The sequence below is a fragment of the Solanum stenotomum genome, chromosome 1 (genome assembly GCF_019186545.1).
Source record: "Solanum stenotomum isolate F172 chromosome 1, ASM1918654v1, whole genome shotgun sequence".
In the NCBI taxonomy this organism is placed as follows: Eukaryota; Viridiplantae; Streptophyta; class Magnoliopsida; order Solanales; family Solanaceae; genus Solanum; species Solanum stenotomum.
In genome coordinates this window covers 30,727,756-30,743,149 of record NC_064282.1, presented here as the reverse complement: position 1 = coordinate 30,743,149, position 15,394 = coordinate 30,727,756, and the positions used below count along the sequence as shown (strand labels likewise).

Genomic DNA, 15,394 nt, shown 5'->3' with positions numbered 1-15,394 from the left:
GGATGGGAGGCTGAACCAAAAAAATGGTTAGAAAGCTACCCTTCCGCCTTTAATGATCCTTATAACTGGGTTATGTTATTCCATAATCAATCACATTTTAAACTAATCAAAAACACTTAATTATCTTGCTTCTTCTCTTTTTCTTATACCCTCCATATAGCATATGTTTCTATTGAAATAAATTTTATTTAATACTGATTTTTATCTTGGTTTGTTAATTAGCATCATTTTAATATTTTTTTATATAATTTTTAAATATATAAATTTTAGCTTTCAAAATTTAAATTATAATACATAAATTAGATTTAAAATATATATATATATTACTATATATTAGAAGAGTCTAGGATTTACTACCATTGTACCAATAAAATCATTATAAATGTCCAATACTTACTATATAAAATATATAAGTGGGCCCCACCTCCTTCCACTTAAATAATATTTTTCAACCTTATCATGGTAAAAGTTGAATTTATTATCCTTTTCATTTAATTTTATATGATGTTATTTTTTCTAATAATTTAAATTTCAAAAACATTATAATTTAACTTTAAAGATTTTATTTTATCAAAATCTTGTACATTGAAATATATAGTTATGAATTTAAAATATTTTTAAAATCATATAAAAATTTCAATAACTTCTCAAATTCCATAATATAACACTTAAATACTACATATTATATATTAATTACTATACTATAAATGACTTAAATACTCCATATTATCTATTACAATAATTAACAATTATTTGACACTTTAAATTCTATCAATGCCATATAAATTAGGATAAAAAACCTAACATATAATATTTAAATATATTTAAAAATAATATAAGTAATACTATACATTACAATAATTAACAGCTTAATTATTTAAAACTTATATAAAAAATTTAATTGACTCTCTAAATTCTATTGGTACCACATAAAATAGATTATATAATAAACATATATTGTTTGAAATTGACGAAAAAGAAACAATAAATTACAATAATTAATAAAAAAAAAGTCCACTCCAAAAAATCTATCAATTAACAACATATATTGTTTGAAATTGACGAAAAAGAAACTATAAATTACAATAATTAACAAAATAAATCTCTCGACTCCAACAAATCTATCAATTAATGCCACATAAATTGGGACATGGCAAATAACATATATTATTAAAAAATTAGGTTCAAAATGTACTAAAAAATACAATAATTAACAACTTAATATATTAAAGAGACATATAAAAAAGGGTTAATATTTGAAATTCTGCATCTGCCACATAAATTAGAACAAAGAGAGTAATAAATATTATTTTCAAAATTATGTTAAAAAAAAGTACTACAAATCACAATAGCTAACAATTTAAAATATTTTTAAAATCATATAAAAATTTCAATAACTTCTCAAATTCCATAATATGACATAAATTAAAAAAAAAGTGTTATAAATCATAATAAATAGTACAATATTTAAACTACTTTAAAAGCATTATAAATTGTAATAAATAATACAACAATTTAAATTACTTAAAATTTAACGACTTAAATTTTTTTTTAAAATGTATTAAAATTTTGGTTAATTGTCAAAACTTTACATGTGCCACATAAATTGGGACATGGACAGTCACACATATTTTTTTAAAAAAATTACATTAAAAGTATTCTATCAATTAACAACATATATTGTTTGAAATTGACGAAAAAGAAACTATAAATTACAATAATTAACAAAATAAATCTCTCGACTCCAACAAATCTATCAATTAATGCCACATAAATTGGGACATGGCAAATAACATATATTATTAAAAAATTAGGTTCAAAATGTACTATAAAATACAATAATTAACAACTTAATATATTAAAGAGACATATAAAAAATGCTTAATATTTGAAATTCTGCGTGTGCCACCTAAATTAGAACAAACAGAATAATAAATATTTTTTTCAAAATTATGTTAAAAAAAAGTACTACAAATCACAATAGCTAAAAATTTAAAATATTTTTAAAATCATATAAAAATTTCAATAACTTCTCAAATTTCATAATATGACATAAATTAAAATAATAAAAAATATATATATTGGGCCCCGTGCTGGCACGGGGTCCTATATCTAGTATATATATAAATCATGTATAGATGAGTGAATAGCAGGTACTACCGACACAAGTCAAATTGTCAATTAATTTAAAGATTGCAACATCATGCACCTTAAAGCACGAGATTTCAATTGTAGCAAAACTCGTGTCCTTCTCTACCACTATTCACCTACAATATTACTTTAAAAGAATTTTTAAAATTATTTTAAGTTATTAATTATGGTAATTTATAGTACTTTATAATTTAAAATATATAAATATTTTTTTATGTATTTATTTATTTGTTTCAATTTATGTGGTACATATGAAATTTGAAAAGTCAATCAAATATGTTATGGGTCTAATATATATTATTTCCCTATCCCAACTTATATGACACGTATAGAATTTCAAGAATCAATAAAATAAAATTATTTTAATTCATAATACTTTCAACATACAAACATATAAATTATTGAAAATGTATTTACTCCCTTTAATCCAATATATGTGGCACAGATAAAATTTAAAGAGTCAATTTTATTTGATCGTAAATTTTTATATGTTTTTAAAAATATTTTAAGTTGTTAACCATTGTGATTTGTAATATTTTTTACGTAATTTCTAAATATATAAGTTATTATATATTCTTTTTTGATAACTCAATACCTAAATAACAAAAGTGTCTTTTAATGCAATTTTAATTTCAAGAAAGGAAAAAGATAATTATTCTCGATCTGGTGCACGACAGTAACCCAAGGCGTACGTGCTGAAACTCTGTAGTGCCGACATGGCAAATAGACGGTAAAGGAAAGCAGTGGATAAAATTAAGCAATCGAATACAAGCTAACTGCGATCCATCAAAGATGACGAGTATAGAGCTAGATCTTATGAGGTTAACCATCCTGTAGTGGCGGCGAATCCAAGAGGCGGGATTCCTTATCTTGCATCTTCCTCAGTGTCGACTTTTGATTTGAACGCGCTTGAAAAGTGGTTTTCACACTTTATTTCTTGCTTTCCTTCGTTGTGAACTTCATAGGCGACACATTGACATTCATGGATTATTTGTTGTAATTTCTGGGCATAAATTTGCTTCATCTCTTGGGTTTCTGCTTGTCCCTTCCTTTGCGAGGATCATGGACAAATGTCATATCCTTTTCGGTAGAGGACATGCTTAACTCGATATCATGAGCGTGAGTAGCTAAATCTTTGAAAGACGTTGGCTTTATTCTTTATAATAGATATGATTTTTTTACTCTATAATATAAAAGTAGATTGAATTTAGAAAATTATGTAACTTAGATATATCTATATAAGTTACATAATCTTTCAAATTTAATCTACTTATACAAAACCCCAATTCTAAGAGAGATACAAAAACACAATAGACACTTAAAATAGATTGAGATACATCTGACTTTTCTTTACAAATACCCAAATCATAAATGGCGTGAAAAACATAAATACATTGAAAATCAAAACACGTGCACATCAATCTTTGTTAAAAAATATCAATATATTAAAAAATTATTTAGAAAAAAATCCAAACCTATATGTTAGACTCCACTACGTCTTGTTGCACTACTCGTGTATTTGACTTCAGTTGTATATCTGATCTGTTAAGTAAAATTTAACGTAATTTTGCCATTTTGATTGGATCGTTCCTAAAATGAGATCTATTTTCGACTTCAATGTTGGCAGATGAAGATTGAATCATGCACCCATTACAAAATTCTTAATGAAAACAAACAAATAAAAATTGTATAAACAACTTCAAACATTGATCTATAGATAAAAAACTCATACTATTTTGTGAATTGTGTGTAACACCCATTACTTAAATAAGGGCAGAAAAGTCTTTAAATTTTTTCTTTTTTTATAATAAAAAGAGGAAGAAAGTGGAAAGGAAACCTAATTAAATTGATTTTTGAAAAAAAAGAAAAAATTTAAAAAAAGAGGAGGGCTTCAGCCCACTTCCTGCGTATGTACCTGAAAGGCTCTAATAGTAGACCCTTTTAAGTTATTCCCTTCAGCTACTTGGTAAATTTGAAGGAAAACATACAAGAAGCTTCTATCTTGCTCCTCTGTAAAGGATCAACGAAGATAAATTAAAAGCCTCAATTCGTAATGAAATAGAGAAGGAGAAAAGAAAAGTAAATTTTTTGAACTTAGTTTAAAGATTTAATTCACAGATTTCATGACTATAGAATAAGGATTGTAAGTTTAAGAAAATAAGGGTTAAAGAGATAAAAGAATCTGTTAAATTCTTAGCATTCGAGTGAGTACGTTTAATGATTGGACAAAGTTTTTATATTTCAGGATAGATGAAAGAAAAGTAGAAGGACAATAAGCTTATGTTGGTTTATTACAATGTGAAAGTAATCAAGATGAGGCTGTTTTGTGTGATCTAAGTACCAGTTAGGCGATATGGAAAATTTTGAGTTATTTATGGTACCTCGAGGGCTGGGTAATTATCGTAAATGAAGAAGTTAACACGAGGTTATTATGATATGATTATTGATTGATTGAAGAAGGCCTTACGGATTGCTTGAGGTGACAAGTTCGATATTTCAGCATGAGTACTATGAGTAGTAATCTTACTATAATTTGTGTCTTATAACTTTTATGATTTATACATGGTTTATAAAGTTAATGATTTATCGAAATGCTTTGAACTTGCATATGAGACAAGTCTTTTACTTGATATAATATCGAAATAGTTATTTGAGATGAACTCGCTTTTATAAGACATGTTTATTGATACTTGAGATATGATTACCGTTATCGAAAGAGTTTAACATTTACTTGAAAAATTAATATTTTGACATATGTTTTTGGTTAAAATTTCATAAACTATGATTTGATAAGAACCTAAATGTCTTATAAAATTTTGAAATGTTTCTACTGATTACAAAGAAAAGTATAAATGGGAGTAGACCTTGACGAATCTTGTAGCTAACGGCGGGTTTGTTAAACCTGGTGCACCTTGTAGCTATAGATTACCGATATAGCCCTTGCTAGTGGAAAGATAAAACTAGCATACTTTTACCGACATCCCTTGAGTAGGGATCTACCGATATGAGTGTTTAACTCATTTATGAGGAGTTTACTGTCATTGGTTACTTCTTAAAGAAGAAGGCCACACTGATTACATGATTCGAAACCTCCCAAATATAAGATTTGCTATGAAAGTGTTTTTCTGAGTTTATTTCTAAAAGTTCACATTGATTTTGCTTATATGAGACAAATGAGATTGATTATTGTTATCGTTTCTGAAAGGACACATTGATTCATTATTTCTAAAAGTTCACATTGATTTTGCTTTTATGAAACAAGTAAGATTGATTATTGTTATCGTTTCTGAAAGGACACATTGATTCATCATTTTGATTATCATACTAACATGTTCTCTGACTTGTCCCTCATTAAATTGATTTTGGTTAGGTGTTATTACTTACTGAGCTTACGTCTCACTCCTCGCTAAATGTTTTTACAGAGAACTCAAGTGGTATTGACGGGCATTTCATTAACTAAAGAGTGTGATTTGGTAGCATCTAGTGAGCCCTGCTTCGCTCGACAAGAGATTTATCAAATTGTTATTTTCTCTGTTTTAAACTCTTAGAGTCGCTACATTTGTCAGTCATTTATTAGAGTCATGATTATTCCTCGTGTTGTAGTCAAATGACTAATTTTAAACTTCTTTTCGTAATTGGAGAAGAATTGGTATAATTGTTTAACGATTGAATTGTTGATGAATATTGAGTCATGAGTTAGGAATGTTATTAGCTGCATGTATTTATTGATTTCTAAGACAAGGAAAAATTGATAGGCCAAAAAACAAAGGAAATTCTACCCGATTTTCTGTGGATTTATGTTAAGGCTTGGTTTGAGATTGTTTCCCCTTAGCCCCGGTCACGGACCTAATTTGCATTGTGACATTGTGAGACATTGCTCTATCGATAAAGAGTAACTTCAAACAATGTAAAATCTAATATCGAACTTTAGAAAAATTGAAACTCTAACTCAAATACATAAAAGTGGTGAAATCTTCTCGATACATTCAAATATTAGCGAAAAACTGAACAAAATCTTATTTCTTTATTTATTGGTAATCATCAAGAATTAGTTATTGATTTAGTACATCCAAACATGTATTATGGTGGAGGAAGAAGTTGAGAAGATGGATGTGTGTGAATTACGTGAGGGTAGGGTGAGATACATACCGATAATGAGATTGGGGAGGGAAACGACTAGTGTGATAGGAGATAAAGTAAAATTTGAATTATTAATGTCCCATTAATTAAGGAGATTATATTTTAAGATAATTATTCAATACCATATTTAAGGAATTTGTGTATCTGATTTAGCTTTTTATATAACTTTTTAAAATATATAGTATACTTATTCAAAAGTGGTATTATGGGTAATTTTTAAACTAGAGATAAAATATGTATATATGGTGACAAAATATATCTAGTTATATAGTTTTTCCCGTTCCTTTTGTATTAATTTTGTAAAACGACAAGTACTTCCTCCGTTCATTTTTACTTATCATTGTCTGACTTGACACATCCATTTAAAAAATAATTATTGATACACACCATCCCTATTAAATGATGTTTAATATTAGGTCTTGAAAATAATTTGGAGAATAAATATTAATGCTGATGGTAAAACATGAAAAAAATAATAATTGTCATTTCTTGATATGTCAAAATTGACAAGTAAAAGTAAAAATCTATTTTAAGAATAAATGACAAATAATAATAAATGAAAAAATATTTAAAAACATCTATCTTTAATAAGAGCAAATTTTAGGTTTAGCAAACATAAAAATCATATTTGTATGCTATAACTATAGTTTATATAATTGCGCTCCATAACAAACTTTATGTTTGCTATGACTATTAATATGTATATTTCTGTTACGCCCCAAACTTTAGGGGCGCAACTGGCTCCTAATGCCAAAACTCAGGCCCGAGTCGACCCTGTTGAACCATTTGCTACTAGCGCATGGCAGCTACACGCAAATACCAAAACTAAAAGCAGGTACATATCAATACAATATATAAAACAGCTCACAAGTTTCAGCAAACCAACAACATAAGCCAATATGGCCATAACGTAGCTATACACCCCACACACTAGTCTGCAAGCCTCTAAGAGTAGTAAAAATTAGCGGGACAGGGCCCCAGCCTACCCATAAACATATATACAACAAAAGGTAACAAACCTCCCAACTCTGGCAGCTCCGGAGGAAAGGGGCTAGCCAACCGGATAATCAATCTTGCTGTTGAGGAGGTCTACTCGATCGTCTGTCAGGACCTGCATGCATGAATGCAACTCCCCCAAGGCAATGAGGAGTCAGTACAAAATAATGTACAGAGTATGAAAGGCAATAGACTATGATGAGGTATCCTGATATATACTGGAATAATCTGATAAATAAATTAAGGATCAGATAAGTGTACTGACTTGCTCCTAAATCTAAACTTATCAAAAATAATAAAAACAACAACCTAACCAAGCCCCCATAAGCTTGGCAGGTACAAACAACACACAAAACCACCTACTCAGGCCCCCATAAGCCCAGAAGGTGCTACTCATCCTATATACCCTATAAGTAGTCCCCTAGCCCCGTAGGCAGTCACATAGCCCTCTTAGGCATTAATATAGCCCCGTAGGCAGAACATAGCTCTCTTAGGCATCAACATAGCTTATAGACAACTCATACCCCTCTTAGGCAACAACATGGCCCTGTAGGAAGCACATTGCCTTCTTAGGTGTCAATATAGCCCTGTAGGCAACTCATAGCCCTTCTAGGCATCAATATATCCCCATAGGCAACTCATAGCCCTTTTAGGCATCCATATAGCCCTATAAGCAGAACATAGCCCTTCTAGGCATAGATCACATTCCTGCAGCTAACCACAATAGCCCCAAGGGCAACAATAACAATCCAATTGCTAAAAACGAGCAATTTAGTTATAAGCAACCTATACAAATAGCCTCTAAGTCGTGTCCAACATAGGGATGCTACTAACTGAATAAGAATCCCGACAAGGGAGGATTATATCAACTCGAGCAGCCAACAATCAACAATCACGGCTACAAGTATATCAAGGATAACAACCCAAATACATTTCTTCTAAGCTTTAAGGAACATACCGTAAGTAGTGAATAGCTTTAACATACCTTTTTTTGCTGAATTCACGTGTCCTAATAACTTTAATCATAACCCCCCTTGATACTACAACAAGACAGGATCATAATCAACACAAAAGAATAGAAGATACAACGAAAATCCGATAAAACATATGAATTTTCGTCGCAAATTGTTATTTGCGATTTATCAAAGCTAGAGTCGATGAAAGAAGGGTCTTACCTTGATTATAAGTTTGTAATACACCTCAAAACTTTAAAATATGCCCAAACCCCTGCTGTCCACACACCAAAGTACGATATGCTAGGAAATCGATAAAATAAATTATATCATGTTGACGAGCTCAATGCGTAGAACAACTTTTGTCAAGGACTTAAGTCACGAAAATCAGTAACTTGGCTTGTTCTATAAGTGGGTTTTGTAGGTTTTGTGAGTTTTCTGGTTCTTCACTAAGTAAAATGAAGGAAAAATGAAGAAAAGTCGAAGAAGATGATATATATAAAGTTCCACCGACCTAGGGGACCCACCTCACTTGCCTACTTGCGCAGTCTTGCGAAAACGCAAATATCTCTCCATTCTGAAGTCGTATGAACGAATGGGTTGATGCGTTGGAAACTAGATTTATAGACCTTTGATTTCGTAGGTCGAGGGGACCATAACTTTTAATAAATTGGGAGAAAACGTCGAGACATTTGATCCAAATTTCAGACAAATCTTTAAAAAGGAATTTACAGTAACTTTCGCCAACTTTTATTTTGCCACTTACCTAACTTCAAAACTTGAGATACAACACTTGAACACTTAAAATATCACATAACACATCATTCTTAATTTATTACCCACCCTCCTGGTCTTTTCACAAAGATACGAGTCAATTTATATGTTTCGAAAAGTCGGAGTGTTACAATTTCGGTATACATATACAAAAGATCAATTGTATAATTTGTTTCGGTATACATATACAAAATAATCAATGTATAATCTGTGTTTGTATAAAGCGAGAAAGAGAGAAAGACAAAAGAAAACTGGGCAGAGGAAGATCTGTATTTGTATAATTATAAGTGTACAGAACGAAAATATATGTATTTGTATTTGCATATACAATGTTCTCTCGCTTTATACAAACACAAACACAAATTATACATTTGTATTTGTATAAAGTGAGAGTGACGAGCGCGATCTAGGAGAGTGGCGAACGAGATTTTCTGGGGAGAGAGGCGAATGAAAAGATATGCATATATACAATTTTCTCTCACTTTATACAAACACAACCACATTTTATACATTTGTGTTTGTATAAAAGTGAGAGAGGCCAGAGAGAAAATGAGAGTGGAAAGCGAGAATTTCAGGGAGAGAGGCGAATGACAACATTTTGCTACGGGTTACAATTAAATCAAACTGTGATTATAACATTTAATTTGAATTAATAGTTTGCTATTTTATACAATATTCCCTTTTAATAATGACTACATATAAATAGGAATGGAGAGAGTAATTACACCAATTTGAACAAACCCTAAAATAAATTTTGGATTAGATGGCGTGTAATACAGAATATAGGTGTCAATATTTGAAACGGTGACACTTTGCGCATCATAACACGTTTTCACCTCTAACCACACACACCAGGGACAAACAATTCTTCTTTCTTTCCCCCGTTTTTCATACACCATTTCCAAAATTTCACAGGACGAACAGAGAGATCACCATAATCCTTTCTTCATATTTTTCCCTTTACTAAACCCTTTTTGTTTTCTTCTCAATAAGGGGTTTTTAGAAAATCAATATCTCTAATAAGGGTTTTTGTTTGTTTCTTTTCCCTTAACCTTTTCATATTTCATCTTCTTGAATTCCAATTGAAGATTTGTGTATGGAATTTGGGCATATTGAAAGGCAACAATTGGTTGATCTTCGACATGTGAATACATATCTACCCAGATGGTCAATTGGGTTGCGTCCAAACTCGAATCTTGATTATCAGGTAGGCCATTTTAACCCCCTACCCCCTCTTGATGGGGTTTTGGGTTTTGGGGGAAACCCAGATGGGATTCTAAGAATGGAGATGGAAAGGTCAATGTCACTCTTTCAGGTTAGCAATTTTTTAAAGTGTTGATCAAAGTGTCAACTTTCATTTGCTCAACTTTCTGATTAATTTTGCCTTTGTTTATAAGCAGATTATGGGCGATGAAGGTTTAGTGCCTTCGCTAGAGGAGGAAATGAAAAGGAGAAATGCTATTCACAAGCTCAAAAAGGTGAAAATATGTTAATCAATTGGAAGAAGTGTGCATTTTACTTGGGTGATTGAGAACGTATCCTTTTTATAGGTTTATGGAACTCATCATATTGCAAGAAAAGAACTAGCTAAAGTATTAAAACAAGATAGTAAATTAATATGTAAAATAAATGTGCCAAAGAATAAAGAAATGGGAAGAAAACAATAGAGCTAAATAACCTTAATAAATCTGTTGGATTTTTATTAACCAAATAGATTTGGCTTTGCGCTATATTAGATTTGATAGAGTTTCTTTGTGTTGTTTTTACTACAATAACAATTAACTACAATAACAATTACACCTCAATCCCAAACATGTTGGGGTTGGCTGTAAATCTTCACTGATCTCAATCCAATATTGTATAAAATAAAAATAAAGAGTACCAGAAGTTTTTTATAATCTTTAATGATGTATAAATTTCTGAAAGGTTAAACATCTCATCGAAATGCATAGTTGTTTTCCATTATGTAAATTCTGTAATTGGCAAGAGTTATTAACTCAGTTACATTATTTGTTCATTCTCATTTATCAGATAGTGAGGGAATGGGTTCAGACAGTGGCTTACCATCATGTACTTCCCAAAAGATACCTCAGGTTTGCCTCTGGCACAATATTGACATATGGATCATATGGTCTAGAAGTAAGTCTTAATTCATTACTTGACAGTTTCCTTTCTTTTGTTTGGTTGGAGAATGTAGTAGTATGATGGCAGATCTGTGGGTAATAATTTGTGTTCTTGTTATCAACTGACAGTTTCTTGTTGCAAAATGCAGTTTCAAGTTGAAAGTCTTTCTAAGAGGGAATGTACTTTCAGTGACACAACATTAAAACTGACATTTGTAAATGTGGTTCTATTTTAACCCGTAACTGAACACTACCTATCCATGCCCTGGGAGATTGCAATTTTACTGTTTACTTCTCTTCCACTTTTAATATCACAGGTGCAAGTTGATGCAGAAAATACTTTCAAAGTTGCAGTTTCCTCACCGTCTGACTTGTTTTATTCTTTTCAGGTTCATAATTCGGAGTCTGATATTGATGCATTATGTGTTGGACCGTGCTTTGCAACAATAGAAGTGAGTCCTTTTCTTATTAGCTTCTTTGAATCTGGTTGAGGTTGTGCATATTTTGATGGGTATATCCTTGTGATTCATTTAGGAAGACTTTTTCATTGTTCTGCGCAACATTCTCGCGAGCAGACCAGAAGTATCAGATATCCACTGTGTCAAAGGTGCGAAGGTTCCTCTGATGAGATTCAAATTTGATGGGATCTCTATTGATCTTCCATATGCACGACTAAAAGTAATATCCATACCTGAGGTGAGTTTACCCTTATATTATTGTTATTGTGATTGATGGTCAGTGGTTTGAGCAACCATATAAGTCACCACATCTCAACCAACTCATTTGCAAAAGAAAACAAAGATTTCTTAAATGTCTCTCTCTAAGATTATATGATTTCTGAATGAAGTGTCACATCATATTAGCTTTTTCTATGCTATGGCCAGGATGTGGATGTATTCAATCCATTCTTCCTGAAGAATATTGATGACAAGAGTTGGAAAAGTCTGTCTGGTGTTCGTGCAAATAGGAGAATTCTTCAACTTGTGCCAAATGTAGAGGTAAGTAATGCTTCTTAATAGTTATTCCTCGTATGGTTCACTGAACTTTTTCAAAAATGAAAGCTTGAGATTGTAGTGATGTACAATTCTGAGTTCTGAACTCTTACCAAAGTCCTTCATGAGTTCGATTATGGCCATTTGAAATTAAGAAAGAGGTTACTTAGAAACTTTTAGTTAGTTGAGAAATTAGTCACTATCAAATTTTTGAGATATGATGTACGGTGGAGAACTTATTTGAAGATACTCTAGTAGTTGGAACATTTTTACCTTAGCTACTTACCCGCGAATTTAGTTGAATAAGCCTGTTCTGGTTTTGGGATATTCTTGGGTTGTGTCAGTGTGTTATAGGTTCTTAATTGGTGCTCATTAATCAGAATTGCCATGTCTTACATAGTTTTGTGGTGATATCCTACAGATATTCCAGGCAGTTCTGCGTTGTGTTAAACTATGGGCAAAGAAACGAGGAGTTTATGGGAATGTAAGGATTGTGAACTCTTTATCCTGCCTTTCTATTTTAAAATTTCACCATGACCAACTTCATCTTGATCATGAAATAAAACTAATGAAGCAATTACCTGCAGTTGCTCGGATTCTTTGGAGGAGTTCATTTAGCAGTGCTTTCAGCATTCATCTGTCAAAGGCATCCAACAGCCAGCTTGAGTGCACTTTTTTTTATTTTCTTCAAAACATTTGCCTTTTGGCCTTGGCCGACTCCAGTAGTTTTACAAGATGGAGTTGCTTGGCCATTTATTCCCACGGATAAAGTTTTGTGGATGCCAATCCAGTTACCATGTAGCCCATATCAATTTTGTCATTCAAACATTGTGAGAAGTACATTTTTCAAAATCAAGAGTGAGTTCATGAGAGGGCATATGCTGACTAAGGTATGTGCCTTTTGGTATTAATTTTTTGATATATATCTGTTTCCTAATTAAATCTTTAATGCTTCCTTTTCACCCTTTATTTGTGCTTGGTCCTTGTTCCCCTTCCTTTCCCTACTCACTACATGTCATATTCACTGCAGGATATGTTAAGGCCAGAATTTGATTGGAACATCCTGTTTGAGCCCTTCCCTTATCCAAGAAAATATGAGAAATTTGTCAAAATTTTCCTCTCAGCTTCTGATAAAGATGAGCTAGGTGACTGGGTGGGTTGTGTCAAATCACGCTTTCGCTGCCTAATTATCAAAGTATGTGACTTGCCAACTGACTTATTGTTTCTCTGTCATTCAACTCTCTTAGCTTTTGTTAAACATGAATTATATATGGCTTTTTGCATATTTTCACCTCTTAACTAGAAAAAAGAATATTAGGAAAGGTGGCACAATGTTGAAGATTTCCTTGGAAACCTGCTAAACTAGATAGATTTTGTATAATCCAATATGTTGTGGATAAGTAATTATGCTTTCTGGTTATACACTATCAAATCTTTGGTATGGGAAATTTGCATGCTAGAACGAACTTGATTGCATAATTTTATGTAATCCAATATGTTGCGGGTAATTGAAGTGATCATGTTATGTGGTTGACTTCCAATGATGCATGAAGAGATATGATTTTTTCTGTCGATCACACTCGTTCTGGTACTGTGAACATGGTAGGTATTATATCACTGTGATAATGAAATTCAACATTTAAAAGACAATCACTCGTGTCTTTATTTTGGTGCATGATGACGACTATTTGAGAAATCTTTATGTAAGGTTTATGAATCAAGTCTTCTATCTAAAAAAGCGTTGGGGTACATATAGATCGCAAGATGCTAGTGGATTAGAGAAGTTTTAACAATACTGCTCCATGGTAGACTAGATATGTGATGAGAGTTACTTGATCCTTGATTTTCTTTCTTCCCAGTTTCTGGTAGTCTCTGCCTGGTTTGTCTGGCAATGCATAAAACAATCTCCTTTTACAAGTAATTCTATTTTATATATTATTTCTATTTCATGTTGCGAGTATTGTATTTTGAAGAAACCTTCCTTGCTTGGTTGGCAGCTGGAGGAGTTGCTGGGGTTTTGTGACCCCAACCCAACAGAGTATGCTGATGTTGATGCATCCGAGCCCAATGTCGTTTTTTATTGGGGATTGCCACCTGCTATGACCGATATGATAAATATAGGTCACGTGGAGGTAGAGTTCTTGAAGAGCACGAACAATGTATATCAAGGCCCAACTGGGAAGCTGAAGTTATCAATTGTGCAAGATGATCAGTTACCTTAAATGGCCCACTTTGATAGTGAGCTCCAGAGTGCAAGGCCATGTTGGAGGATTGTGAGGAGCAATCAGTGAATAGTTCCTGCATACTACAAATACCAACCCATCTGTGTCAACGGATATTTGACCACAAATGCATGTCCCGAGTACCCAAGTGCTGGGGGTTAGGCTGCTGCCGCCCCTTCTGTTGTTTTACACCTTCGTCGTTTGGTCTTCCACAGAGTGAAAAGGTTCAACACAGTTTGTATTCGTGGTCAGTACAGAGAAGAATGACGATTGTACATTTTGAGTTGTGTTACTTGTAAATCATCTCAGGGTGTAAATGCTTTTGCTCTTGAAAAACAGATTGAAGAAATGAATGCGTGTCCATGAAAAATGAGTCATGGCACATATCTTGTTATTTGATGGATCTAGTGTTGAGACCTGTATTATTTTGCTCCAGTCTTGCAGTTGCTGCTTTACTAGCTTGTACTTGTCAAATTTATGGTAAAATAATCTCAATTTATGTATTGAACCTTTCTTTCTCCTCCTTCATTCACACCTTATGCTTTGGTGAGTAATGTAATAGGACAAGTAGTGCTATGGATGAGTGACGTTTGATCCATTTTTGGGGTATTTCTATGATTTCATACTGAGTTCAGCCTTTGTGCTATGTGTCCTTTTAATGTACTCCCCAAATGTTCTCAATTTACTTTGTTTTCTCACATCGCAAGCCCTATTTTTTCTGATAGATTTTGAAGGTAGATTCTTTAATTGAAACCCTGCTCTCCTCTCGAGAGTACTCTAAGGTCTTCACTCTTTTTGTTCTAACTAATTTCTCCCCAAGTCATGGATAATACATTTTAAAAAAATAATTTCAATATTAATAAAGTAAAGTTTTGAGTAATTAAATAATTATACATGAAATAAAAAGTATAACTTTTATTTTTTTGTAAATGATAAAAGTAAATTATTTAAGTTGTCTCTATGTGATCTGTATGTAATTAACATGTTCGGCGTAGACAGTGGAGGAGCCAAAAATTCCACTAAGATGTATCAAAATATAAAGA

At 31.9% G+C, this 15,394-nt stretch overlaps 1 protein-coding gene across 1 annotated transcript; it reads left to right on the top strand.

Moving 5' to 3' along the window:
• The first annotated feature begins 9,856 nt into the window (after positions 1-9,856).
• LOC125843343 (nuclear poly(A) polymerase 3-like) lies at positions 9,857-14,750 on the top strand. Its single transcript, XM_049522582.1, has 10 exons — positions 9,857-10,329; positions 10,415-10,492; positions 11,046-11,153; positions 11,527-11,589; positions 11,672-11,833; positions 12,022-12,135; positions 12,551-12,613; positions 12,717-13,019; positions 13,160-13,324; positions 14,127-14,750. Exons 1-10 carry the CDS (start codon positions 10,111-10,113, stop codon positions 14,349-14,351), a joined length of 1,500 nt encoding a protein of 499 aa, XP_049378539.1. The 5' UTR covers positions 9,857-10,110; the 3' UTR covers positions 14,352-14,750.
• The last annotated feature ends 644 nt before the right edge of the window (positions 14,751-15,394 follow it).

What these genes read in the sequence shown, in the direction of transcription:
- LOC125843343 (XM_049522582.1), top strand. Translation starts at nt 10,111, where the DNA reads ATGGAATTTGGGCATATTGAAAGGCAACAATTGGTTGATCTTCGACAT. An exon ending in ATGGATCATATGGTCTAGAA is followed by an intron (nt 11,154 to 11,526) that starts GTAAGTCTTAAT and finishes TATTCTTTTCAG; the next exon opens with GTTCATAATTCGGAGTCTGA. An exon ending in TTCGCTGCCTAATTATCAAA is followed by an intron (nt 13,325 to 14,126) that starts GTATGTGACTTG and finishes CTTGGTTGGCAG; the next exon opens with CTGGAGGAGTTGCTGGGGTT.